This window comes from Haemaphysalis longicornis, unplaced genomic scaffold (genome assembly GCF_048455015.1).
Source record: "Haemaphysalis longicornis isolate Haplotype H1 unplaced genomic scaffold, Haemaphysalis longicornis Haplotype H1 scaffold_1, whole genome shotgun sequence".
In the NCBI taxonomy this organism is placed as follows: Eukaryota; Metazoa; Arthropoda; class Arachnida; order Ixodida; family Ixodidae; genus Haemaphysalis; species Haemaphysalis longicornis.
In genome coordinates this window covers 44,143,561-44,171,146 of record NW_027526203.1, presented here as the reverse complement: position 1 = coordinate 44,171,146, position 27,586 = coordinate 44,143,561, and the positions used below count along the sequence as shown (strand labels likewise).

Genomic DNA, 27,586 nt, shown 5'->3' with positions numbered 1-27,586 from the left:
GGTGCATAATGAGAATTGAGGAGAGGGGGGTTGGTTTTTCGGCGTCTTTCACGGCGATTTGCGCGCTTACCGCTTCACGGGCACGTGTAATATTTGGCTCAGGTGTTCCTGGCAGTGTAAAACGTCGCGCAGGTTTTCTTGCACTGCACGAAGAGTGTTGCAGGGTCCCTTTAGCTTTTATTAACGTTAAGCTTCCAACATTCAATTTCATAATGAGGCCTAAATTTGGGTATGCAGCAGTAGTTTGAGATCCGTACACGAACAAAAACATTAGCTGATTAGAGAAGGTGGAGAGCAGTGCCGTTCATTTTGTTTGAATAAATATAAAAGAACTGATTCTCAATCAAGTCATATGGAACTCAACAAAATCCAACCACTACACATTAGACACCAAGTTGCTCGGCTAGCTTTTGTAGATACTCTAATTAGCTGCAAGACTGGATTATCAACATCACCCTTTATTCGTCGGTTAGGCGCGTGTTAAACACGACATAAACAGAGGCACAATTTGATTTATTCAGTGATTGTGGGGTTTAACACGCCGACGCAAAGCAGGCGATGAGGCGCGCCGTAGTGGAGGGCTCCGGATTAAATTTGACCGCCTGGGGATCTTTAACGTGCTCCTAAATCTCGAACACACGGGCGTTTTTGCTTTTCGTCTTCATCAGAAAAGCGGCCGCAGCGGGCGGGAATCGAACCCACGTCCTTGCGCTCAACAGCGCAACGCCTTAGCCACTGAGCGACTGCGGCGGGTACACACAGGCACAATTTATCCCCATACTTTGTCCGAACAAATACTTTTCAATTTTCACATTTTCCACGCACAATAAAACACATGGACAAATTGCCAGAACGAATTTTTACTGTGATTTTGACGAAAGCCTTACAGGAACATTTTAGCAACTTTTAATAACTCAGGATTGTGTTTTTAACGAAGCCCTCCGTCTTCGACCATTCACTGGGTCTGTAGTAGTATTTTAATGAATAAAATTTATGAAAATCCTTCGTCGTCATTGGTGGTCTCAGCATGGCGCTATGCGGCATTGCCCAGTGCTGCCTCTCGTGACAGCCTCCCTCCCCGCCAAGGGTAGGGCTCAATGAGGATTCCTTTAAGGATGACCAATGCCGCTGCAGTATACAATGAGAAATCAGTTGCCGCCACGGATGACGCTGATAGCCTTGGTGGCGCCTGGCCCAGCAACAGCGATGTCTTCAAGGCCAGGACGAAGCGTCGATGGTTCTCAGAGCAACGTCCGACGCGAGGGCTGGGGACACGGCGTTTTGGGTTCATCTCAGTGCGCCTGCTCTCAGGTGGTCTTCATTGCCACCTCACTAGCTTGGGCACAAGGCAGGGGACTCGGTCCATTTCTGGTCGTGGCGGGGCCGGGGCGGCCCAACACGAGCCGCGCGCTCAAGCCACAGTGGTGCGAAGCTTGAAACCATGGTGGGATCACTCCGCAACCTTTGCCTAAATTGTTACGCTGGAAAAGAACCAGTTGAATAAATCATGGTAGATTTACAAAGCAGCCACGATCGCCTCAGCAAGGCTACGTGCTAGACAATCTTTTGTCATCATCCTTGGTGGGTCACCATTTCGCAATACGGCACTGCCCACTACTGAATCGTATGCAATTATTCACCCTTAACTCTAGGAAGGATCATTCTGAACACGGTTTACGAAGCAATCTTCGTAAGCTGTCTTGAAACAATTATGAAAGTTCATGAAGCAATCTTCGTGAGATAGTATCATCCCCAAATCTCGAGCGGGTCTAATACTCTCTATTTACTCGCATTAACGACTTGTCATTGTCAAGCTTCCTGCATAATACCCTTATGACGCAAGCATAACAATAAGGCGATAAACTAAAGTTTTATGATTAAAATTACTTGAATGTAATGGCTTCAGTTTGAGTTGAGAACCAACCTGTCTCATGGGAAGGTGCCTGAGAATTTTAGGAACACTTGGGATGCTCGTGCAAACACACTACAGCTCGCCTGCAAGCCGCACGAGGGGTGGTGTTGGGGGGGGGGGGGGGACGTTTCTCGGTAAGCAAGTTTCTCGGTAAGAGCGGCCATCAGGCGCCGCGGTGCTCACAAAAGTGGCCTCCCCGGCTTACGCAATCTAAGCGCAACACGGTAGCCCCGAGGCACGCAACTGCGAAACGGCGTTACATTGCCCTAATTGCCATCGTCCTTACGAAGCTCCTTCAGGCGGGAGCCGGGCTTTCGAACATTCCATTAGGACGGTGTCCACAAAGGGAAGCGGCGGTGGCGCTTAGAAAAGTCGCCGTCCTGGCCTAGTCACCGCAAGAGTAACACGGTGGGCCCCCGAGGCACGCTACGGCACGTTGTTGCCGTAATCGGGAGCGTCGCTCCGAGGCGACCAAATAGGAAGCCGCGCGCCCCAAAAGTACAACCCATACGGCGGCGGTCATTGAGAGAAGCGGGCGCGACAGTGCGCGCAGCCTCTCAGCCCGCGCATCATATCTCCCGATCTCCTCTTCGCCGGCATGACAAAAGGCGTCAGAAGCCCTAAAGGGCGGTTCGTTAAATCCACTTCCGCGCCGACGTAAAATTCACCACGAATCACAGGACCTGCTACCCACCTGGAAACACGCGTCAGCCCACTTCATCGCAAAGGAGCGCTGCCTCCGTTCTTCTATTGACGGCTGCACCTCCAAACCTACCCACATTAGGGCAGCAGGGGCAACGAAAAGTGGCCGCATCTCTGATCCCACATTTTTCTCACTGCAGTAATTGCCTTTGCTGTTGGCGGGTAGGGACGGCCTGGTGAACCCTTTCTTATTCGACGCAATATCACCAGGAATCGAGGCAGCTTGTACGCCCCAAGGAAGCACGCTGTGCGCAGCACTTCATTGCAAAGGAGCGCTGCCTCCGCTCTTTTATAAAAAAACTGCCCCTCCAAACCTATCTACTTATGGGAAGCAGCGACGGCGAAAAGAGGATGCATCTCTGGTCGCGGATCCTTTACATTGCAATACTCGACTTTTTTATTGGCGGGAAGAGGTACCTCTTGAATCCCTTTCTCCGTCGATACCCCGATTCACGGGAGCTGCTAATGCCCCTGGAAACACGCTGAACCCACTTCATAGCAGAGGAGCGCTGCCTCCACTCTTCTACAAAGGAGTGCACCAACACGACTACCTACCCCTTTCCTGCCCAACGAAAATTTTTTAGAAAAAATGGCAACAAGTAATTAAGTTTTGTGCATTTACCCCTTCTTAATGATGCTTCGACAAGTGAAAATCGAAAGCTCAGAGTATTTCACACAGAAAACAAACCCACACATATGTGTGGGCTGGGCTTCTATTCGTATGATATGCCAATAGTAAGAATACCTTAAAAACGGCATCAGGCGCAGAAAAACTTCATTTTTATGTATTACTTAGTTTTATATTGTTTTCAGGAGTACCTATATTATAAATAGGATTTTGTGAAATAAATAATAATGATTTTTTTCATTAATATAATTAATAATTATTAATAATATTATTATCACAAGTAATTACTGAACTAGTTCAAGGTTAAGGCGCAAAAAAAAAAATTACCAATGAGCCAGCACAAAACCGCGAATAAATGAGGCACCAAGAAAGCAAGAAAAAATTATTTATCTCTAGCGCTGCAGTGCACGAGCCCGCCAGCCTATACCGCCCATGAAAATTACGAGCCCGCCAGCCTATACCGCCCATCAAAATTTTCGTAACGACGAAAGCCCAGCCCACACATATGTGTGGGTGCATTTTTCAAGCGTAATGACGGAACGCACACGAAGGGAACGGGTGTATTTTTTACCCGATCGTGTTTTTCCAAGTCCTGCAAGTCGTGTCTTAAGCTTGTTATTCAGAAAATACGAGAATAGCAAGAAGAAATATCAGTTTTAATCTTGAAGGCGGCTATCGTGATCGCGCCTGCTGGGGCGCCGTTTTCAATGTGCGATTTCTCGCCCCCTGGTGGCAAAATAACTGAACTACCGAAACCAATGAAGTCTCGGAAGCGTTCGCAGCCGTTCGCAGCGGCTACCCACGGCTGTGAAACCGAAACCGAAACAGGCGCCACTGAGTAAACGAATTTGTTGACCCACACGTTTGTGTGGGCTGGGCCGTAAAGGGCTACATATGGGCACCAGCGGCGGTGAAAAGTGGAAGCATCTCTGATCGCGGATTCCTCACATTGCAGTCACCCTTTTTAGATGCGAACGCATCTCCTTCACTCGCCTTGTCCTTGCATCCATCCGGCGTTGTTGGAGTCCACCCCTCCCCCATTCTCCTCGCCGCGCCAGCTGCGCTCTCCGCCGCTCACCACCTCTCCTCTCCGATAGCGAACACTGTCTCGCGAAGGGCGTTGGATTGGATTCGAATGGATTGGCTTGGCTTTGCTTGGCTTGTATTGGATTGGATTGGTTTGGATTTCATTAGATTAAAGGGGATTGTGTTGGATTGTGTTGCGCCATAGCCGCGGCAGAAGCACTGGCGCCGGCGCGTCCCCTCACCGTTATGTGCGCTATAAAACGCGGTTCCTGCGCCGCTCCGCTCCATCGTTCCAGCGCCGTTCCTCCGCTGTCCAACGCTGCAACGTGAACCTCCTATGCGTCGCATCTACACAGCGGGAAGCACGGCCCGGTGAATACATGGCACAAAAAGGCACTTGTATTATATCACTTTGCTGTGTGGTTGTTTCGAAACCTCTAAGTGCAATGCAGGGGGGGCAGGGTTGATGATGGATCTGTTGGGTCCACATTTTTCTTGTGTCCGTGCAAATGAGACGTCCTTCGACAATAGGTAGCCGTAGCATGCAGCTGCAGCATCTCAAACGCGGGAACCCTTGCGGCTTGCGGGTGTGCTTGCGGCACATCCTGATCAAAGCCATCTTCGTCGTAAGGCATCGGCTGGCTCCTTCGCGGTTCGGCTCTGTCTGTGGCCCGCTCCTGGAGGAGGCTTCCGTCAACGTCGAGAAGAAGACCATGTCCTCTGCCGATATGTGTGTGCTGCCTTGTGATCTGACCGGACAGCGTTTCGTACTCAGCGAATGGTCGATATCGCCGGAAAGAAGCGGTGAAGGTACTAGTGCAATCGATGTCCTTATCGTCAATACCTGCTTTTTGACGTTCATAATTAACGCTTCATTTGTATTCACGCCAATGCTCTCAATATTTTTGCCATAAATGAGGTTCTGTTTATTTAACAGGGGCAGTCCGTCAACAGGGGATCCGTCGCGATGGTTCAGTGGCTTTGGTGTGGTGGGGCTTTGCCCAAGGACCCATGATTTAATCGCTGACGTCACCGCGCATGCGCCGCTGGAGGCGGCAGATGCAAGTTCTACTAATGCTCTGTCACCCCAGCTTAGGGAGGTGCAGTCTTCCTCGTGTTAGACGTATTTTCTCGAATTTCTGTGTACTTCGTAGGTAGAACTGGTGGATGATCAGCCCGAGGTGAGACAGCCTAAAGCGCGAAGTTGAAAACTTAGTACACTATCGAATATCGCACTCAGGAAATCAAAGAAATAACAGCCAAGCAGTGTCCCCGTATGTCTCATCGCCTTAGGAGTAATCCCTTCTTTTTGCATGCCTCACAAACACTATCTGTGAGGATGTAACAACTCGCGTAAATAATGACCAGTAGTCTAGCAGGGAATGTGGAAGTAGTAGTTTCGACATTATACGCAACGAATATATACGTACCACACCTGCAACTACGGGAAAAGTAAAGGAACACTAGAACAAAGGTTACATTTATATTTGTGGCGCCTCGTACCTTGGCTCCTTCCTTGATTTATTTTTTATTGATTGACTTATTTGATTGATTTGTAGCCCAAAGCATCATCATACTGAATATATTTTTTCTGTATTTTGCAGATGGACTCAAGCACGCTTCGGGCATCCGAAATGTCATCGGTGAAAACAAGTTTCTGCAAGTGATACCGTTTCGTCAAATGTACAGAGCGGGGCCGCTACACAAGAAAGCGCTGCACCTCCGCGCACCGGTGCCAGCAACTAGCTTCGGTCGGCACTTCATGTCTGTGACCCTGTAAGTTGTAAGAGGAGCCTATGTGGAGGCCGCATGTATCCTTTGGAAACTCCATTAAGTCTTCAACGTAGAACCTCTCGTTGTGTTGCTCGTGAGGGCTTATTTCAAAAGTAGTTTTGGCAACCTGAAGTCGATCGGTCACGTCAGCAGAAGAAAACAGAAGGGTCAAGTCGCTCAGTTTTGCCAGCTCATCTCGTGCCTCCTGTCGCAATTACCGGAAGAAAACTCTTGCAATGATGTATATGGAAGACTTGAAAAGTTAACTGTATGCTTTCGACGTGCAAGGCAGAGAAACATTTACTTTATACCTGTTTGGCTTGCCAGAGAAAAGCCAGGCAGAGGTGACGTAGGCTTCTCAGCAACCAAGTGAAACAGCTGATGTGTCTGTTTTCCTCCACAACTTTTGACAAACATGCGGAATACGTGGCGATGCTGCAAGTGCCGGGTTCCAAAAAGCCATGGGCTCGGACGTAGAAGGGCAGCTCATTATATCACGAAAGTTGGCAGCAGCAAATAATATTTCACTGGAAAAGCTTGGAATCTTCTTCGTTTGCCTAGTAGCAGAGCGGCAAGCACTATGGTCTTCTCGCCTCCACTGTACACTCAAGCGTGATAATTCGGTTTCCTGAATGGAATTTATGGGACCGGCAGGATCAGCGGAGAAAAGCGTTTGAATCCCTGAGAAAGTGCGCGAGTCGTTCGCCCCAAGAGTGTGCACCATCTTTTACCTCCTTTTACCTTCTATTACGCTCCGAGAACTGTAACCGTGTGGGCTATCAACTAGACATCTCGTGACACAACTGCGTTTTTCACGGCGGAGAGACTACAGTGGAGCCGTGAATTGTGTCTGCATGTGGGGTAGGCTGGGCTCCAGTGTTGGCTAGACCTACAAGCTCCGCCATGAAGTTGGACGCGGCAGCGAGAGCATGGCCGCACTAAGCAACGTCTCCGGTCATGCGAGCGCCGTCGAACTGGAGCGCGAACGACATCGAAAGAATCCGGCTCGAGCTACCAGGGACCACCATAATGGCTTCGAGCACGACACTGCCTCCTTCGAGCACGCTGGCACCGCCGCCCGTCTTGCGGCCGCCCAGGCCAACAGGTGAGCAGTGGGCTGGACATGCTTGAACGGTACCACGACGTGTTCTATTGAGAAGTACCATTCTCCCCCCGCAAAATGGGACCGCGGAAGCGGCGCTAGGCTAAGCCGCCACCATATGGCGTCTAGGTTGAAGTACCAGATTGCTTAGCACGAAGTGGCGGCTGGGACGCCGTGTAGCAGTGGTTGCTTTTTTCAGGGGCTATTAAACATAATGTCATGCTCTTGAGGTGTGTTAAATTACGTTTAACAGGAAATGCCGTCTAAAGAAGTCAATTAGGGGAGTGTTTTATTATGTTTGTGATGAAAGTAATAGCATCACCACAAAAGTCTGCTCCCTGGATTCACCTAACGCAGACGAAAGCCCCAATTCTAAGGCCTGCCCGAACCTTGGGTAGCTAAATCCATATCGAGATCATGCAAGGGGGCTCTCTGTGTAATGGAGGAAGAATGCCGAGTTGAGTGCGCTGATCGTTTTATGGGCCGAAAATCACCGCACAAAAGTTTGCTTTCATTTCCACTCCACTTCATTAACCAGGACCAGTATTCACTTCTGTGGCCAGACATGTATTGTTCATAGCTTGCGCCATGGTTAACTGTTATCTGAAGACGCATACGGCTCAGAAGACGCAGGATAATTGGCCTTCTGTACGTCATACAACGCCACAGTAACAGGGTAGAGAAGACAGGTGTACGCTCGTGTGTTTCAGAAAAAAAAAACAGTATTGCAGACAGCCTCTGGGGCCGTCTTTTAAATAAGCAGTTTCTTCAGTTCTGTAAATGCCTAAAATGGAGATTAAAGTTCACTTACATGGTGGCTTAAAGTAATTGTGCCGAAACACGTTGAAGCAGCCGGTGCATTCGATTCTCCTTCTTCAAGGCTGAAAAAAGACGCGCGTTTCGTTGCCTGCGGCCGTTTGTTTTGAACGAACGTATAATAGTGGATGTGGGTATACTGCTGACTGTATGAACTGTTTCCTTGAAAGCAATACAAGTAGGACAATAATGCAGAATGAAATCGTTCAAGGTCGCTCAACCGGTCCATCCGTGAAGTCCTAGACTAATGAAACTGTCTTTGCTCTCCTTTGAAAGGCGAATGAGAAATGAGTGAATTCAACAGCAGTTGTCACATGATGCAGAGTTACACTGAAAGAAGATGTAGCGAGGAAGAGAGAGAGAGAGGGAGATACGAAGCTTTTATGAAAACTGAAGAGGTTATCCCCTCTAACGTGCTACTCCAGGTGGGGATTAACGAAGTGAGACAAAAGAGACCCAGAAAAAAGAACGGGAGACGAACAGGAATAACCCTTCGCGATGTACATCGCGATGTGGATGGTGATGTACATGATTATAAGCCAAACTTCAATACCTCTACCCAAAACGTGATGTAATTGCACGTACAAGGCCCATGGGGATGCACGCGTATCGAAAATGCATGCGTTGCGAGGGTTCGCCGCACCTTTTCCAGCCCTGATTCTCTGAAGGCGATACAGGCATGGTCAACTCCCTTAATGATGCCGAAGATAACGGCATCTTCTGTGATGGCAAGAGGACAACGAACAAAGTAAACCGTGATATAAAAAAGAACAATAAGCGCAGTAGAAACACTCATAACGTCGCATTCAGTTTCAACCGGTTCCCTGGAGCGTGATTTTTCCGTTTTGATAATGACACAAGGAGTGGGGAGTTGGCAGAGCTCATGCATACAGGACAGCCGAGAGCTACGGTCAGGGAGGCAACTTACTGCAGAGCAACTGTGCTTCCTCTTCCTGAACAGGGTGTTATGATCCAATCCATGTTACGCGTATCATCGTAGGGCGAATTTCTCAAGGCTTGTACTGTACTTGTCGGCTTCGGTGACTTCTTTTGTGAACATGGAGCACTCAGCGGAATGCTTTGCGGCTTTTGTATACCCTCTAGGAGTCCAGAGAAAATAATTAGTCCTGAAAAACGCCCACATATGCTGTCCGGTTCGCACATAAATCTCTCACTTCGCCCTTCCAAATAAATTCAAGCCTGTTTAGCTAGCGCTGATAACCGATGTAGGGCACATGAAGCCTCAAAACTGAAATGAGCGGGGGGGGTCTTGTGGAAGCAGAGATGCTGTGCGTAGAGATTCCTGCATGCAGCACTGCGTTGGCTTATCCCTCATGCCTTGAACGTAATATTGAGGGCGTTCCCTCGCCCGCCTCGTGTACAGCATTCGTGTATCCTTCTTGCAGTTTTGAGCTTATTGGCTGAACGTTGGGGGCCTCGCCGAGTGTTATAAGTTTATCACTGCACTGTATATACATGTATAATCAGGCGCCCGCACTGAAACTGGCACAAGCCAGAGGAAGCTTTCCTTTTTTATCAACAAGATCGATTGTTAGGCGTTTTTATTGTAACACCTTGATTTAATCCCATGACTACTGCAAGCCATTACGCCCGACTGTACTGGGGTAACCTTTAGTACAGCAACGAAGACTTATCGTAAATGCCTAATAGCTGACGTTGTGTCATGCGCGTGCTGAACAATTTCTGTAAATCGTTGTAATGACTTCAGTATATTTCCCTCCGGTGGTATGTGCCTTCGAGGAGGCCAGTGAATTGATATCTAATTTTCATGTGTATAGACAAGTACTGATGTACTAATTTATAGCCATAATAACGGCTGGTGCTGCGTATACATAGGTACGAACCGCTATCACATCCTTTCCTAACGTCTTCTCAGTGCACCTGTCTCTAACAGTTCAGTTTGCTGAGATAAAATGCCTACTCTGATAACTGCAGTCTGATCTCTCCTTTCCGTATACACCCCCTAATATTGTCTTTGTCGCCTTTGCGTAGAATACTCAATTGGGAACTGCGATTTTTTTTTTTTGTATACTCTTATACCAGCCCTAGCGGACGCTAACCACAAAAACGCGCCATCACAGTAGGCAGTAACAATGGTTACACGCACGAAGCTTCGCGTAAGTTGTGTCACTTCCTCTTCATATTCTTCCGGCGTTCTTCCCTTCGTCCCGTAGTTTAAGGCAAACGGGATCAGCAGTTCTCAGTTCCAACTAACGTGTCCGTCCACCATCATTAATCGCTGAGGCGAAGTGGGGAGCGAACGCCGCTCCTAATTACTTCCATCGTCACCCATCTGACGTCAGCGGCAGCCGTCCTCAGCTTCCCACTTGTTCCCAACCAGTGCCTCTGGAGCGACAGTTGCATTTGCCACCTGCAGTCTTTTGTATCTCGTGTGCGCGCGTCATGCTTTTTATTCACTTGAGCAGAAATGTCTTCCAGCGTAGGCGGCAGAAGGCATTCTTTGGCTAAGCGTAAGAATAAACAAGTTTCTTTCCTGGTCTCTCCGCTTCTTATACATCTTTCAAGTCTGATCGTACAGCATCGTCAGTTACATATTGAAATATTGGATGTATACATCGGCTACATACATATATTATCTGTACCCCAGGCACAGTAACCCAAGTGATTATTTCCAAACGCACCCACTCCCTTTACGTCCTTTGAAATGTTTGTCATATTACTTTCTCGTACATGGGCTTGCCTCGATATATTTGTCTAGAAGTTTTTTCGGTGCAGTACCTCTGGAGGTATTTAATTACTCATCCTAAGTTTGTTTTCCGAGTAAGGTTGCTTAGCTTTTTTTTCTTTCTTTCCATCAATATTACCACCCTGCTTCCTCAATAAAGATCACGAATGCTTGTACCCGTGAGAGGATGTCAGAAACCGCACTGCTCCGCTATTATAATCTTTACTGTAGTAAACCTCATTGTTAATGTTCTCAATTGTTCGAAACCGCCCCCCCCCCCCCGTTTGCATCGTAAATCAGAAAAAAATTAATGTTTTTTAAAAAAAGCTTTCCTGGCTGGATTACCAGAAAGCGTCATCGGCGACAAGTGGCAAGATGAATGCCCATCGGCAGCGACGGCTCCTGTGGCTTGGAGCACGCACACTGGTCCAGAAATGAAACACAAAGATTTGCATTGCGCACAACTGCTCCGTCATTGCTAAGGGGCCGGCCAAACTGCACGGACACGCAGGAGGACGCCGGACCGACCTTAGGATGTCGCGCTTTCCTGGCTAGAAGACACGTGACTTCATCCCGCGCCCTGCTCCAGAACACGTGCAGCTGCTGCTCCCCTCGACTGCTTCTACGTTTACGGCTCCGTCGACACCGACTGCGGTGGTTTCTCCCGCAGCCAAAAATTTTGAGGCTTTATTCGCAATCGAGTCGCGCAAGCACCTCGCAGCACACCTATTTCGCATCCTATAACAGTTGAGCTGATATATACCTTCCGAAATATGTGTTGCGAAAGCTGCACAACGCCATGTCTTTATAGGCCATTCACACGGCCCAACAAGCTTGAGCATGTGTAGCCGAAGGAACTTCACGCAACGTGATCCGCTGTGGAAAGGCGTCGGAGCTGCGCTCGTTCGGAGCCTCGCCGCTGCGGTACCACGTCACTAGGCGAGGGTTTAGCGGCTCCTTCGCCGGAGCGTGGTCGCTCAGTCTCACTCAGTCTCCCAATCTCAGTCTGAGATTGGAATTCAAACCAGTTTCGGTTTCCGTTCTCTGCAACAACATGCTTGACATTCGACATTACCGTTGGTTATGCATTCTCGATATCTCAGGAATCGGCATACCGCGCTTCTGCTTCGTTTCCGACTGTAGAATTTGCCATGTAAGCGATCTAGCCCATCTTGGAATCGTAACGTTCACATGGCGATCCTTACGCAGACGCTGAACGCCTCCGCGTCATCAGAGACGCTCAAGTGCGAGGCGCTTCTCCCCCCCTTTGGAAGCTTGTCTATCTGATCCCTGTGTCGTAAAAAGCGTGTTCTCACTAGGCCCAGAGTCGGCTGATTCGGCGCTGTACCCGCAAGCAGTCGGTGCTTATGTCAACCCCACGCCAGCAAGAACTCGCCAGTGCGTGTCAGTCTGCACGCAAGACGCAGTCCGTCACTTTGCTCGCGCAACAAGGAAGGTTGCAGAGCGAAATTGTGAATACAGTATGGAAGGCATTACCTAACTACAAAAAACATTCAAATGAAAAGTCGGCCATAAGCTTGGCTGTGGGTTCTAGCGTGTGCTAACGCGGTCGTGTGCTAACGCGCTGTGGGTGTCGTCCCCTTCTTCTCGTGTCTGTCAAATTTGCGCTCATCCCCTCCTTCAAGCCACTTTGGGAAAGAAGTTAAAATCTGAGAACGAAACGATCCGGGCCTGCTAGTCATGGCAAACTTTCAGGGGCAAGTACGGAAATGAATTTGAAGTGATGACACATATAGCGGAAACTTGGCGCCTTACTAAACCACTCCAAAGCAAACTTATGTTGGCTCAATGGGCCATTGAACGAATAATTAATGCAGTAAAACTATGGAGACAGGGAAAGAGCTTTTTCGATCAGAAAATAAACTAGAGTAGAAAATGTCAAAGTTCAATCGAAGAAAAAGGGATGAACTTGGGCTGGCCGCATATTTAGGCGAAATGACAATCGGTGGACTACCGTGGTGACAGAGTGGATACTGGGCGACGGGTCTAGCAAAAGAGCAAGGCCAATTGCCCGATTGAGGGATTGAGGGGTGAAATAAGGAAATTCGGGGGCAAAAAATGGGCTCAGCGGCGTGGGACAGGAGCGGCTGGAGGTTGATGGGAGAGGCGTTCGTCCTGCTGTGGACCTAGGGGGCTGCTGCCGCTGATGATGATGCAACAGCCGGGTCTCCAATAGAGGGAGAGGGGCCGCCAGCTCTGCTATTGGTCCAACCTTGCACCGCTAGTACAAGCTGCGCCAATTTTTTGTTCAGGGAGCTGCAAGAGGCAGAAAGAATGAGGCAAGTCACTTACAGCTATGGCTGGGCGATCGTGCTCCTTTGCAGCATTCACGAGTATTTTAAAGCCAGATTTGTTTTGCTCTTTTTTTTTTGGTTCCACGAACAGCATTGCGTTACAGCCAACTGCTTGCCAAGGAATGTAACGTACCTAGTTTCTGAATACTTAACAATTCGATCGCAATAATTCATAAACACATAAGAGATTACCAGTGCCGTCATTACTGGCAACGCGTTACGTGCACATTTGAAGCTGTAGTAGCAGGACGAAATAATTGGCTTATGCTATTAATATTTGTGAAATATTTACCCTTTTGAAAACTTCATGCGACTTAAAACAATAAGGGTGCCTAGTGACTGAGGTTCCTGCCACCAGAGCATATGAATGAAGGAATCAATGGCTATAGAATTGATAGGTTGAATTGATAGGTTTATAGGTTTTATAGGTTCAATTAACGGTACATTAAAAGCAAATGAAACTTTTGTATAAATTGCAAAGAATCTCACGGTATGGAAGAAGGCGCATCTTGCGAGACAAGCACCGCCCCAGCAACTCTTGACAAGCGGTATAACTGACTTGCTCCCCTAATTAATTACACACCATGGCCCGCTTTCATTAGCGCGGCTGTCAGCCCGCCCTTGGTGTGGTCGATCAGGTAATGAGGAGATGTGGGCGGTTAACGGTTGGCGGTATCTTTCAAGGCGGGAATAAACGTTGTGTCGTTAACGGTGGGTGAATAATCAATCAGGCACAGAGCTTTAGCGCCGGGCATTCTCGGCGGAAACACCCGGCGTCGAAGGTGAACAACCGTTCTTACCGAGTTACTCACTCGAAGTCATAGAGCTCGCTATTGTAGCTAGGGTGGTTGCACAGCAAAAAAATCTTTGCCCACGTTGGTAGCTGAGGCAGTTTCAAACTGCTAGACACTGAGGCTTATTGATGCGTAAACGTAGAAAAGTGGTCTCTACGCATCAGCGACTCGGGCGCTTTTCCTAATGGCACATATGCGCTTCGCAGCCGATTCAGTTCAGGTTGTGTCTTAATGGGGGGGGGGGGGGGAGGGCATCACGGTTACCGAATACCAATTAGCTTAGGTGTGGAAATTCTGCAAACGTTCCTAAAACGCGCCATTCATGCAAAAAGGCCATACACTCTTAGCCAATTCCTGGTTATCGGACCCGCATGCAGGCTAGTTGCTGCGTCAATTTAAAGCCGCTTAAGCGGTGGTTCAGGCGGCCTCGTGTGCAAGCGGCCCGCCAAACACGCGGCCCACAGAACACGCTGCCTGGCGTTTAAGCGGCCCTCTGAGGGCCGCCTTACCAGAGGGCCACCTAAACCCCGGGCCGTGTGTTCGGCGGGCCGCTGGCCGTAATTTTTCTACGCGGCCTGTTATAATAATCTATTCCCGCTTACGAAGCAAACCCAAAATCATACCGAGCGGCCTTGCTGCTTCTCACCAAAAAAAAGAAAAAAGCCACTGGGCAACAATTGATTTTATCCGTTCTTTTTCGCTCGCATTGCTGGCCAACGCCAGCACCCCATGACGAATGCTCTAACACATCTTACATCATGCAAGACATGCAAGTACATAGACGTCAGCCTACGGAGAGTCTAACCTGGGTCTACTACAACACATCAAGAGACGGATATCATAACCACTGCGCCACGACCCAGGGGTTGCCTGGGAGGGCAAACATTGGCTTATAAGTATTCTGCATGCTGTTGCACGTCAAGCAGGAGTCTTAAGGCGTATTCGGTTGGCCGTTTACGAGCGCTACGGAGTGCTCTCACAAGCGGCCGCGCCTTCGGTTAGTAGAAGCCGAGCGCTCGAACTACCTTCGCTTGGTTCTTTCGGAGCGTCACCCTCCGACTCGGAGCGCTCCTGACCGCTCTGACTTCGAAGTGAGAGCGTGGCGCGATCTGGCCCGGAGGACGCGTCACATGACACAAAACGCCGCGTTTCACCACGGCCATAGAGTTTCTTAGTAGGTATACTAGAGAGGAAACTGCGCCTCGTAAGCCATGTCGTCGGGGGGGGGGGGGGGTCATGGGAAGACTTCCCTTTTTGGCTTGGGCTTGGCATGACAATTAGATTCTTAAGCGCTTTTTGGGATTTGGTTTCTTCAGTATGCATTGACACGATTGCGAGCTACAAGGAAGCCGAAATCCTCCCGTTTCTGTGGTAGCCGTGTTCAGTGAAACAGCAGGCAATGCGTGATCGCACGTAACGTTGCCCTGCCGCAGTCGAAGGACGTATGTAAGAGCGGGTAATATGCCGCCGCGAAACTTGTAGCCGACGAAAAGAAGAAACAAAACGTACTTCTACCAAGACAAGATACGGCAGATACGGGCGCTTGTATGCGTCCTATCTCGTCATCGTCCACGACTGTTTAAAGCTACGTTTTCTTTTTTCTTGTTAAACTATAGCTGGCGGTTGGTGCACCGGTTCACCACGAAGGCAACGTTTTCAAAGGCGCGCTCAAAAAACTTTTGAAACTCTTCAAACAACTTATTATTTGAAATAATGGTAAAATTAACAACATAACAGTCTGTAATGAGTTACGCCCCAAATACTAAAATTGTTCGTGACTACAACCTTGGCCTGCGGAATAGCAGGCACAACCGTTCCGGCAAAAATACGCTTTACTTCCGTTTTCCTTAGTTTTAATATAGCCTGTTTTTTTCCACTTGCATAATTGCACACCATTCTTTGTGCTTTTGTGGCACTTTGTTTAAATTTGCGGTCACTAAAATGTTTCAATCCAAGACAATGATGAAACTACGGCGAGCGCGATGTATAATGGCGGTCTATGACGACACAGACGACCTTGATGTGAGCCGCATAGACGCTACACTCGGTTACAACTCAAGAACGGCACCACCTTATGTAGTGTATCACTCCGCCAAAGCGCTGGACCCGACATGTCGGTGCGCGCGCGTTTTGAAAGGGGTTTGCTATGAATGCGTGATATCGTCTGCCTTGTCTCACGCAGTTTCTTTGTCGTCACTGGAGTCGTTTATAAGCATATTAAGTCCAATAAATTAGGGGAGCGGCTCACGCCATGTTCAAAATATTCCCAGTAACGCCCTACTTGTGCCGCGCGGAGACACATCCGGCTATGGTGATAAGGCACAGCGGCAACTTCCGGTTGCGCAGTGCGTAGTCGACCTGTTCGGACGTGTTTTTCTGGTGCTCCGACAACAGCGTGTTTCTACAGTGAAGGACAGCGAAACGGCAGAGACAGCGGAGGACAACCGAAGCTGAGTATTTACCTGCACGGTTTCTTTCTCGTTGTGTCGGGGTTTCAGCCGAGATGACGCGTAGAAAGCTGGTACAGTGTGGTAGCTGTCCGCGGCACGTAGACGCAGAGGAGTTTCAGCGGGATGGCGGCGAGGTAGACGAAGGGGCAGGTACGTGTCGGTTATGCGTAGTGGTGTCGCGGCTAGAACGCGTAGAAGCGGATAACTCGGGGTTAGCTAAGCGGGTTGCAGAACTGGAGGCAGCGCTAAGTAAGGAACGCGATGAACGGAGGGCCGTTGAGGGAAAGTTAGAAGCAGCTGAGAGGAAGCTAGAAAGGAGCGTCATTTCGCCAACAAATGACGACCACCTCGGCCCATGCAGCGCAGCGGAGGCATGCGCCGAGGTGACACCGGGGATGGAAGCAACAATAGGCAACAGCTACTCCCACGTGCTGCGAAATAGGACAGCAAAACCAGTCGATAACCCGGGTACCAGTAACGAGCGGCACGTGGCAGATGATAGCGTGGTAATCATTGCGGGTGACTCTAACATGAAGGGGAGCAGCGCTGCCATAGTGGAAAGGGTAATGGGGGATAATCGTGTGAAAGTGGGGTGTTTCCCAGGTCAAACGATGCAGACGGTGATGACTGCAGCGAAGGGGCAGCTGGCCTTGTCTAGTAAAGCTAGAAACCTTGTGGTGATTGCCGCGGGGCTTAACGATGTTCTAAAGGGAGAGGAGGGAAAACTTGGCCAGGAGATAGCGAAGGGGGTAAAGGACCTGCGGGCGACGGCCCCAAATGTGCGCATTGCAGTCTGCACCGTGCCGGAGGTGATGAAGCAGGGCGTGCACACCGAACGGGTAGTACTCGCTGCTAACAGCGAGATCGTGAGGTGCGGCTGGGAACTTGGGCTGGAAGTGATAGACGTGAACAGGATAGTGGGCAGCATCGGGCATAGGCAAGCTTTTCAGTGGGACGGGATTCACTTCAGCCCCAGGCTAGGAAACAAGGTGGGGTGGCGCTTAGGTGGGAGAGCGGTAGCTTTTTTAGGGGGCCCCGCGCAGCTAAGGAAGGCAAACTAGGAGACAAAGGTGAAGGAAGAGACACATGCACACTCAACGCTGGGAGGCAGCCAGGCCTAGAGCTAAACGGAGAACCTACGGACGTAACTGAGAGCGTTGACAGAAGCCATTTAAGTGAAAACAATGGAGCAAACAATTCTGTAAATGACAAAAACAGACCCCGTAAGCGGAAAGGGAAAAACAAATGCAATAAATATTTAATCAGCTACATAAATATGCAGGGAGGCAGAAAGCCAGATAAGTGGGTGGAAATTCAAAAGCAACTTGAACGGGAAGGAATAGACGTGTACGCTTTAGCCGAAACTCACCTCCGGGACCTAGAAGCCCCACCTATCATAGACAATTATGTCTGGGAAGGTTGCAACAGGACAACAGGAATGAAGAAAGGGGGAGGTGTTGGTATGCTCATTAAACAAGGGACCGACTGGCAGAGAGTGCATGAAAGTTGTAAAGAGCATCTATGGGTAAGAGGTACCATAGAGGGGAAAAATACATGGTTAGGAGTGGTGTATCTGTGGACCGGAAGTAGTGCTAGGGAGGAAAATGAGGAAATGGTAAACTGTTTGAGAAGAGATATAAACGAGTTCAAAGATTCGGGCGAAATAATCATAGTTGGAGATATGAATGCCCATATAGAAGGTTTGGATGGATACACAGACCACAACGGTTATCTAGTGATAGATCTATGCCAGGAAAACCGGCTTGTAATAGTAAAGACGGAAAGCAAGTGTGATGGACAAATAACGTGGGAAAGCGGTAACAGACAGTCCAGCATAGACTACAGTTTAGTATCCGAGACAGTATATGGAAGGCTGCGGGAAATGATAGATGAAAATGGAACAGAGAGCTTAGGAAGCGACTACAAGCGGTTTAGCTTGCACTTTGGAGGCGCAACCCGGACAAATGCAGAAATATGTACAATAGGGGGAAATAATTTGAATAATGAGCAGTTAAAGATCATCGCTGATAAATTGGAAAATGAAATCAATAAATACCCAGGCAAAAATTGGGATTACGACGAAATGATTGCGTTCATAAAGGTTAAGATGAATGAAGCAAAGGAACGAAACCGATGGAAAGGGAAGAGAAAGCCGAGAAGCTGGTGGAATAAGGAAATAAAAGAGGGTATTGACCTGCGAAGAAAGGCGTCGAGAGAACATATAGAAGCAAAAAGAACTGGTATGGAACCGGAGGTAGTGAAGGAGAAGTGGGAGGTCTACCGTGGGAAAAAACTAGAAGTGCAGAAAATGGTGCAAACAAAGATCAAGCAGAAAAGCGAACAATGGATGGCAGAAATACGGAAGAAGGACAAAAGCGCAACCAAGAAGTTTTGGAACCACGTAAAATCACTAAGCTCAAGAAACGATAACCATCAAAAATGCCTGATTGATGAAGAGGGCGAACATTTGGAAGGAGAGCACGCGTTGGCGCATATTCATCGAGTGATTAGTGAGAAGTTGAGGACAATAGTGGTAGGGAAACCTGCACTGATAACATCAGCGCCACAAAAGACTGCGGAAAGGGAAATAAGTTTGAGCAACCGTGATTGGAAAAAAGCAGAGCAAAAGGTTTCCCCCCAGACGGCAGTGGGCCCGGACGGAATACCAATGCAACTGATAAACCTACTTGGAACTAAAAGTAAGGAATCGTTTATGAGGGCAATAGATAAGGTGATAGAAACCAAACAAATACCAGAGGACTGGTTAGAAAGTAGGATGAATTTAATATATAAAGGCAGAGGATACAAAGCCAGTATTGATTCATACAGACCACTCACAGTAACGTCAGTGGTGTATAGATTCGTAATGCAGGCGATAAAATCAGAAATTCAAGCATGGATGGAAGAAAATGAAATACTTGGGGAACTGCAGAATGGATTTAGACAAGACAGGCGACTGGATGACAATCTCTTCGTGATAACGCAATGCATTGAAATTGCGAAAGCACAGAATAGACCACTATGGATTACGTTCTTGGACATTAAAGGGGCATATGACAACGTAAACAGACAACGGCTGTGGAGGATGCTGAAACTCCAGGGATTAGATGACCAGTTAGTACAGTTCCTTATAGCAATCTATAAAAACAATAGAGTGCACCTTACTTGGGAAGGACAGAAATGCGCCCAGCAGGTCAACATCCATCGGGGACTGAAACAGGGATGCCCTTTGAGCCCAATACTGTTCATGCTTTACATGGCAGGGTTAGAAAAGAAAATGGAAGAAAGTCAAGTAGGGTTTAACCTAACCCATATGCTGCAAGGCGAAGTGGTACAACAGCATATTCCGGGAATGTTATACGCAGACGACATTGTTCTTTTAGCTGATAACCAAACCGATATGCAGCGGCTAATAAATATTTGCGGCCAGGAAGCCACTGACCTCGGATTAAATTTCAGCGCAGAAAAATCAGGAATAATGGTTTTCAATGACGCTACCACCGACGTAGTGTCTATCCAGCAAGGCAAATTACCTAGAGTGAAGGAATATAAATATTTGGGAGTGTGGATAAACGAAGGGGATAACTACTTAAGTACTCACGAGGAGCAACTTAAGGTTAAGGGAAAGCGAAACGCAGCTATAATGAAGCATAGAGCTCTGTGGGGGTATAACAAATATGAAGTAGTAAGAGGAATGTGGAAAGGAGTAATGGTTCCGGGTCTCACGTTTGCGAATGCTGTACTCTGCTTAAAATCAGACGTTCTATCAGGCCTTGAAGTAAACCAGAGAACGGTAGGACGTTTGGCCTTAGGCGCGCATGGAAAAACAACTAACGAAGCAGTTCAGGGAGATAAGGGCTGGGCGTCGTTTGAAGTTAGAGAAGCTCAGAGTAAAATATGCTTTGAGATGAGGTTGAGGGCAATGGGTCAACGAAGATGGGCAGCTAAGGTTTTTAAGTACCTATACTTCAAAAGCGTGGACACACAGTGGTTAAGAAAGACTAGAAGGCTAACGATGAAATACGGAAAGAACAGTGGGGAATCCAAAACAGCCAAGGTAACCAAAAAAGAGGCAAGGCAGATTGAAACGAATAAATGGAGGGAAAAAATGGAAGCTAAAACGTCGTTAGAGATGTACAGGGCTGAGAAGATGAACATCAGAAAGGAACATTTCTACGATAATTTCCAGGGCAGTGCTTTGCTTTTTGAGGCTAGAGCAGGTTGCCTGCGAACTAAGAGTTTTGTGGGGAAGTATTCACAAAATGATGGGGTATGCGTGGTCTGCGGAAAAGAAACAGAAACTATGCGGCACATCGTGTTAGAATGTGAGGGTATCCATCCAAATCTACATGAAGGAAATATTGGGCTTTCAGAAGCCCTAGGATTTAAGGGTATCACAGAGGAAGTTACCTTCAAGGCTGTCGAGGGGACGAAAAGAAGATTAGAATGCTGGTGGACGAAAAGCAGAGAGGGGAATATTGCCTAGGACAGTTACCACCTGTAACAGAAAAAAAAAGTATTTTGTGCCTAATAAGCTTTTTGTGCCTGCCCTAAGCAGCGCTAGTATTGAACCAAAAGTGTAAAACATGTATATTAGTCCTTTTTGGTAAGATGACATGTCATCACCCTGATACAATGGGGAAACCAATAGAAATCATCAGAAATCATCATCATCGGTGCCGTTCTTAAGTTGTCACCGAGTATAGCGCCAGATTGCTCTCTAGGTAAGAAACTCTATGACCACGGCCGGCTAGAGCGGCGGCGTGCGCGCGCAAAGCTCGCGCAGCCGCTCTACCCGCCATGGTTTTACCGGGCGGCTTCCCGCGTTGGCTGCACGGTGGCGCTACAGGCGCGCTGCTCCCAGATAGCCGATGCATTCGGTTGGTACGCTGCCTCTCGGGCTCTGATTGCGAGCCGCCTTGACATCCGGCGCCTCCGAGCCAGAGGACCGGAACGGCCAACCGAATACGCCATTAAATAACACATTGCGCGGGGAGTGGATTTCTTTAGACCACCGTTTTTGAATCACTCTACCAAAGAGGCATAATACTACGGTTTGCGGGAATTTAAGTACATTGGTACGAGCGGAAACCTTTTGTCATGCTGGGAGCCCGTTCCAACAGTACGATGCGCTGTGCGGGGATTTATTCCATTGAGGCAAACGGAATTGATAACAGTTCTTCTGCCTTGTTACCAAAAGTATTCTTGGACATTGGTGGAAAGTGCCCCCTATGACAATGCTTGCAAATAACACGTAAGGCGCACTGTCGTACTGAAAATAAGAGTGTATCGTCACGAGTGGTAGGTATACCAAGCATGAAATGGTGTACTGAATTTTTTCTGCTCGTCGTAGCTCTTTTAATGGTGCGGTTACATGCCTTGACCTAAGTTTTTGTAACAGGGGGGCGGCAGTAAATTCCGCATCTGGTAATGTAATGAACCAATATTAAATCACTCACTCTACGTAACATTGTGTCGCGACACCTGCAGAACTGCTGCGTTGACGCAAAGGTACAGAGCCGTCAGACGGCCCTCTACGTACTGCTTTTTTTTTAATGGATCGCGAGCACAGAAAGAGTATCTTATCCTTTTCTCGCGCAGACCGGATAAGCGCTCGGCCGTGTAACGCCCTGCATTTCCAGAAAAATGCAGGTTTTGAAGTTCCACCTTTAATCGTTATAATATCGTAAATAGAGATCATTCGTCAAACGAAATTACGAGGAACTAAAAATTAAGAAAAATAAAAAAAAATGAAGGGAAATGGCGAACTGTATAACGCCGTGCATTTCCACAATAATGCAGATTTAGCGTAAATTCCACTTGTAATCGTTATCATAGCGGAGGTGGAGATAATTGGTCGAACAGAATTTAAAAAAATTAAAAAACAAGAAAAATATAAAAAAATGCGAGAAATGCGTAGCCTTGTAACGGCCTTCATTTACAAAAAATGCAGATTTGGCGCAAGTAACACCTCTGATAGTTATAATAGGGCAAATGGAGATAATTGGAAGGGCTGGACTTCCAAAAACCAAGAAAATTGGCTATAAAAGACTCACACTCATGAGAAGCGGCACAAAAATGCTGCGCATTAGTAGACAATTCTCTGAATTTGGGCAATTTTTTCAAGTGGCCTTGTTTGATTCGCGCTTGCGTTATTAAATAGGTAGTAGTATTGTACGCGGAAGCGCAAGGTGGCGGTTCAGCATTTTTAACATTTTTAAGGCAGTTCACCCAAACCATAGCACTTAGCAATGAATGCACCCTTGTGCATCGGAAGTTTAGACCATATAAAACAATGCCACAAATAAATGGGTTGCAATGGCTGAAAGTGCACTAACACATTTGTAATTTGTGCACTTCTGGAACGTCTTCATGGCCTCAGTTTTCATGCAACGAGGTTTTACCTTTATAATCTCACAGTGTTTTGCCACCTGACTTATCAGGCCTCAATGCGCATACCACGAGATAAAAAAAAACTCCCCATCTTCATAATGCCATGTTGAGAGCAAAACGGTAAAGCAAGTATCTGTATACCTTAAACCTATCCGGATCTTGAAGTGATAGCCTTGAAATGATATACATACAAGCTTGGGACACGAACAGAGAACTGAGTTGGGCATGTAAATGTTAAGTATTTTGTCATTCTCGAATTCATGAGCATGCACAAGTATCAGATGTAAATTACTTAAATGGCACAATGTCAAAGGAACGATGTTTTATTTTTATTTGATATCCAAAATACAAATGGGGACGCAAAAGACTTATACTGAAATAACAAATAAGAATATTAGTAGATTGGCAAAGAATGAATATATTATTTGTGGAAGAGCAAATACGGCCATGTCAAGATCAAATTATTGTGTTCATTTATGGAATTTTTAGTAGCTTTCTGCTTACAAAACAGGAAGGATACTCATCTTTTTTGCAGGCTACTGACTGTATAACGCCCAACGTATGGCCCAAAGCTGGCGGTTATGTCATGTCCTTAATATAGTATATTACAAACGAAGAAAAGGTACATTCTCCGAGCTTCAATTATGGTCGAGGTACACCATTTCCGATGATGTAGATGGCTTTTGTAGAAACGCCCCAAGCAATTTTTGGCCCGGGAGCAGCTGCTTCCGGAATTTCGTCACGCTGGAATGGAAAGAGCGTTGTAAACAAATAAAAAAAACGTTGAGTCACGGGTAAGAATCTGTTGTGTTGGCACGGCGTGAAGCAAAGAAACGGCAGGTGCAAAAGTGACCAGGTACAAAATGATGGCGTTATTTATCGACGGTATAACAGTATAGCCTGAAGGGGCGCAGCCGAAGTATCACCAACGCGTAAGCAGATATGTGAAAATATTATAAATCAGTCAAGGGCATCGCTGTAGTTTAGGCAATTTTTTCTTTCTTACTGCTTGTAGATTCAAACGGTCTCCAAAAGGACGTTTTCTTCATATACATAGGAAGGCCGAGCGCTTTTTCAGTGCAAAGGCGTGCGAGAAACGTTGCCATAATTTTATTTGACGCCGACACGTTAATTGGACGTCGTAAAGAAACTCTGTTCGCTGTTACATGCGGAGGTTAATGTGCCCTAGTTTGTTTTTAGGAAACAATTTTTACCAATAGTATGGCGCAAAACATTTTATTAAAGATCGAACAAAATTGCTAGAAATATCATTTGCTAAAGCATAAGTAAACTGCGCGCACCGAGCAACAGCCAGCGCATCTGCAACAACATTAGAAGCCACCGCTTTGAGTAACCTGCACGCCGGCAACGCGCCGCGTTTGCGCTGCCAATGCTATCATGTTTCTGCAAACCGCGAGTTGACATTCCAGACAGACGACAGCCGTGGCGAATACAACAAAATGGGTGCTGGTGTCACTCATGAATGTTGCTTAATGGGAAAGCTTTACCACCTAAACAGACCGTGATGAAGTTTACAAATCGCCACAGAATCCTCTAAACCTCTGTTCTGGCAGTCTTGGTGCCATACGGAGCCTTGAGGGTTCAACACTGGCCGACCACTCTCGACATGTCGTAAACACTCCAGTCACGGCCCGGGGGGTAAAAAGAAGGTCCTCTTCACCCTAAGTAGGCCGCGTGGCGCGCTGGCTACCACCCCCAAGTGCAGAAAACAAAAATACCTAACATAAATACCTCAAAAAGTGGAGGGGAAAATAGCCCCTGTAGTAGCGTAGTGGTCATCGCATCAGACGCGTATTCTTGAGGTCGTGGGTTCGGATCCCACCCGGCGGGCATTTTTCTCCACTTTCTGTCTTTCCAAATTTTTTATCTCTTTCAATGACCTACCACGTCCTCCCCTTTGCTTTCCAATGTTTTCTTGACAGCTAATTCTTATTTATGTCTTACCCGCCGCGGTGGCTCAGTGTCTAAGGCGTTGCGCTGCTGAGCCCGAGGTCGCGGGTTCAATTCCCGGCCGCGGCGGCCGCTTTTCTGATGGAGACGAAAAGCAAAAACGCCCGTGTGTACGAGATTTCGGCGCACGATAAAGATCTCCAGGTGGTCGAAATTAATCCGCAGCCCTCCACTACGGCGCGCCTCATCGCCTGCGTTGCGTCGGCGCGTTAAACCCCACAATCAATCAATTAATTATTTCTGTCTTAATTCAACGAGCCCCTCATTTCCCATTCTGATTCGCTATACGCATAGCGAGGGCCTCTGTTCTGGCAGTCTTGTTGCCACAGGGAGCTTAAAAGGGTTCAACGCCGGTCGACTACTCTCAACATGTCGTAGACACTCGAGTAGACACGAGGAGACTCCAGCAGACCCGGGGGTTAAAAAGATCCCCTTCACCCTGAGTAGTCCGCGTGGCGCGCTGGCTACCACCCCCAAGTGGAGGAAACAAAAATACCCAACATAAATACCCCAGAAAGTGGATGGGACAAAAGCCCCGCCGGTAGCGTAGTGGTCCTCGCATCAGACGCGTACTCTGGAGGTCGTGGGTTCGGACCCCAACCGGTGGGCATTTTTTCTCCATTTTCTGTCTTTCCAAATTCTTTATCTGTTTCAATGGCCAGCCTCATCCTCCCCTTTTCTTTCCAAGGTTTTCTTGACTGCCAATTATTATTTCTGTCTTAATTCAACGCGCCCCTCATTTCCCATTCCTATTCCCTATACGCATAGCGAGGGCCTCTGTTCTGGCAGTCTTGGTGCCGTAGGGAGCCTTAAAGGGTTCAACGCTGGTCGACCACCCTCAACATGTCGTAGACACTCGAGTCACGGCCCGGGGGTTAAAAAGAAGGTCCCCTTCACCGTGAGTAGGCCGCGTGGCGCAGTGGCTACCACCCCCAAGTGCAGAAAACAAAAATACCTAACATAAATACCTTAGAAAGCGGAGGGGAAAATAGCCCCGCCGGTAGTGTAGTGGTCAACGCATCAGACGCGTATTCTGGAGGTCGTGGGTTCGGATCCCACCCGGCGGGAATTTTAGATGCGGAGCGTCTTATGCTCGGGGGTATGTCCCGCGGCGTAGTCGGTGGTCCGGCGTCCGCACACAACCATTTCTTGGCCAATCCCTCACGTCTTATACTCGGGGGTATGTCCCACAGCGTCGGCGGTGGTCCGGCGTCCGTACACCACCGTTTCTTGGCCAATCCCCCACGTGGGTACGTGCCATAGAAGAGGAACAACAACAACAACAACTCCGGTTGTGCTTGCGCTTGACTCCGTGATTCTTCAGATGAAGTAGGATGGAAGGAACAGCCCCGTCAGTGAGTGTGCTGACGCAATTAGGTGAGAGCATCAGCGCAAACACTAACAGCAATTACACCCAACTACAATCCACGAAACGTGTATCGATCTCGTCTTTACCAACTGCAACGGCGACGACTGCATACAACCGCTGCTGTGAGATCCACTGACTGTGCACTTCAGCGACCAAAAGGCCGTCATTCTCAAAGTAAGAAGACGTGCAAACCTAAATAAAGACCTTTAGATACCACCTCAATCTCGTCTCACTCGCGTATATACGCATACAATAAGGAAAATTACACCCATCTCCCCGAAGGGAACCATGAGTAGGATATATGAGCATTACGGAGTTCACTACATTTCCACCAAATTTGGCTAACAAACATAACGGAAACGCAAAAGAAGCCCCCATGACGCTCCTCATCCTACTCATGGTTCCCTTCGGAAAGATCGGTGTAATTTTTTCGACACGCTCTGTCTTTACAAATTCTTTATTTGTTTTAATACCTAACCACAACCTCCCCTTTTTTTCCAAGGTTTTCTTGGCTGCCAATTCTTAGTTCTGTCTTAATTCAATGAGCCCCTCATTTCCCATTCTGATTCGCTACACACACACACACACACACACACACACACACACACACACACACACACACACACACACACACATATATATATATATATATATATATATATATATATATAGAGTAAGGGAATGAGGGCTCGTTGAGGAAATACCGAAAGATAGGTCAGCAGTCTACAACGCCAAAGGAGGCATGAGGGTGCGGTTAGGCTCTTTTCTTTTTCACTACGGTTAATTAAGTAAACATGTTTTTTTAAATATACAGAAGAAAGAAAGAAAAACACGCGCCCAGAGTGGGGACCGAACCCACGCACTTCGATTACATGTCGAATGCCTTACCAATTCGGCTATCTGGGCGACTGTGTTCTCCTTCACTTTCTGAGCTATTTATATTTACTAGAAGTGTATCTGACGCTTGAGGGTGGTAGCCAGCGCCACTCTGACTGCACGGGGAGAAGGGGACCTTCTTTTCAACCCCCGGGGCGTGACTCGAGCGTCTACAGCCTGTCATGAGCGGGTTACTGGCGGGAAGCCCTCTTATGCTACCTTGGCATCAAGGCTGCCAGAACCGAGACCCTCGCTAGGCTTTCGCAGAATAATATAATAAGGAAATGAGGGGCTCGTTGAGGAAATACCGAAAGATAGGTCAGCAGTCTACAACGCCAAAGGAGGCATGGGGGTGCGGTTAGGCTCTTTTCTTTTTCACTACGGTTAATTAAGTAAACATTTTTTTTAAATATACAGAAGAAAGAAAGAAAAACACGCGCCCAGAGTGGAGACCGAACCCACGCCTTTCGATTACATGTAATCGAAAGGCGTGGGTTCGGTCCCCACTCTGGGCGCGTCCCCTGGTCACCGGCCTGGTTCTATTTTTCTGCACGCACTCGTTGCAGCCGCGCGCTCGGTCCTCTCTTCCTCTTCGTCCACGGGCGCTTCATCACAATGAACCCGGGTCTAAGAAAGTTGTTGGGGAGCAACAACTATTCTCAAAGTTAAAAAGGCAGGGTGGAGTTGCAAGAAGTTCGCAGTACCGGTGGAAAAGTTCTTGCGCACAGTTCACAAGAGTACAGTTAGTCCTA

General features: G+C 47.8%; 1 protein-coding gene and 1 non-coding gene across 2 annotated transcripts in view; both read left to right on the top strand.

Annotated features, from left to right (window-relative positions):
• Nucleotides 1-27,586, top strand: part of LOC144176050 (uncharacterized) — a 152,467-nt gene that overhangs the window by 61,572 nt on the left and 63,309 nt on the right. Inside the window, exon 2 of the mRNA XM_077705174.1 lies at nt 5,873-7,146. Coding sequence (XP_077561300.1) covers nt 6,999-7,146 — 148 coding nt within the window. The 5' untranslated portion in view covers nt 5,873-6,998. The remainder of the gene's footprint in view (nt 1-5,872; nt 7,147-27,586) is intronic.
• Trnat-cgu (transfer RNA threonine (anticodon CGU)) lies at nt 25,584-25,656 on the top strand. Its single transcript has one exon. It is a non-coding gene; the product is annotated as a tRNA-Thr (tRNA).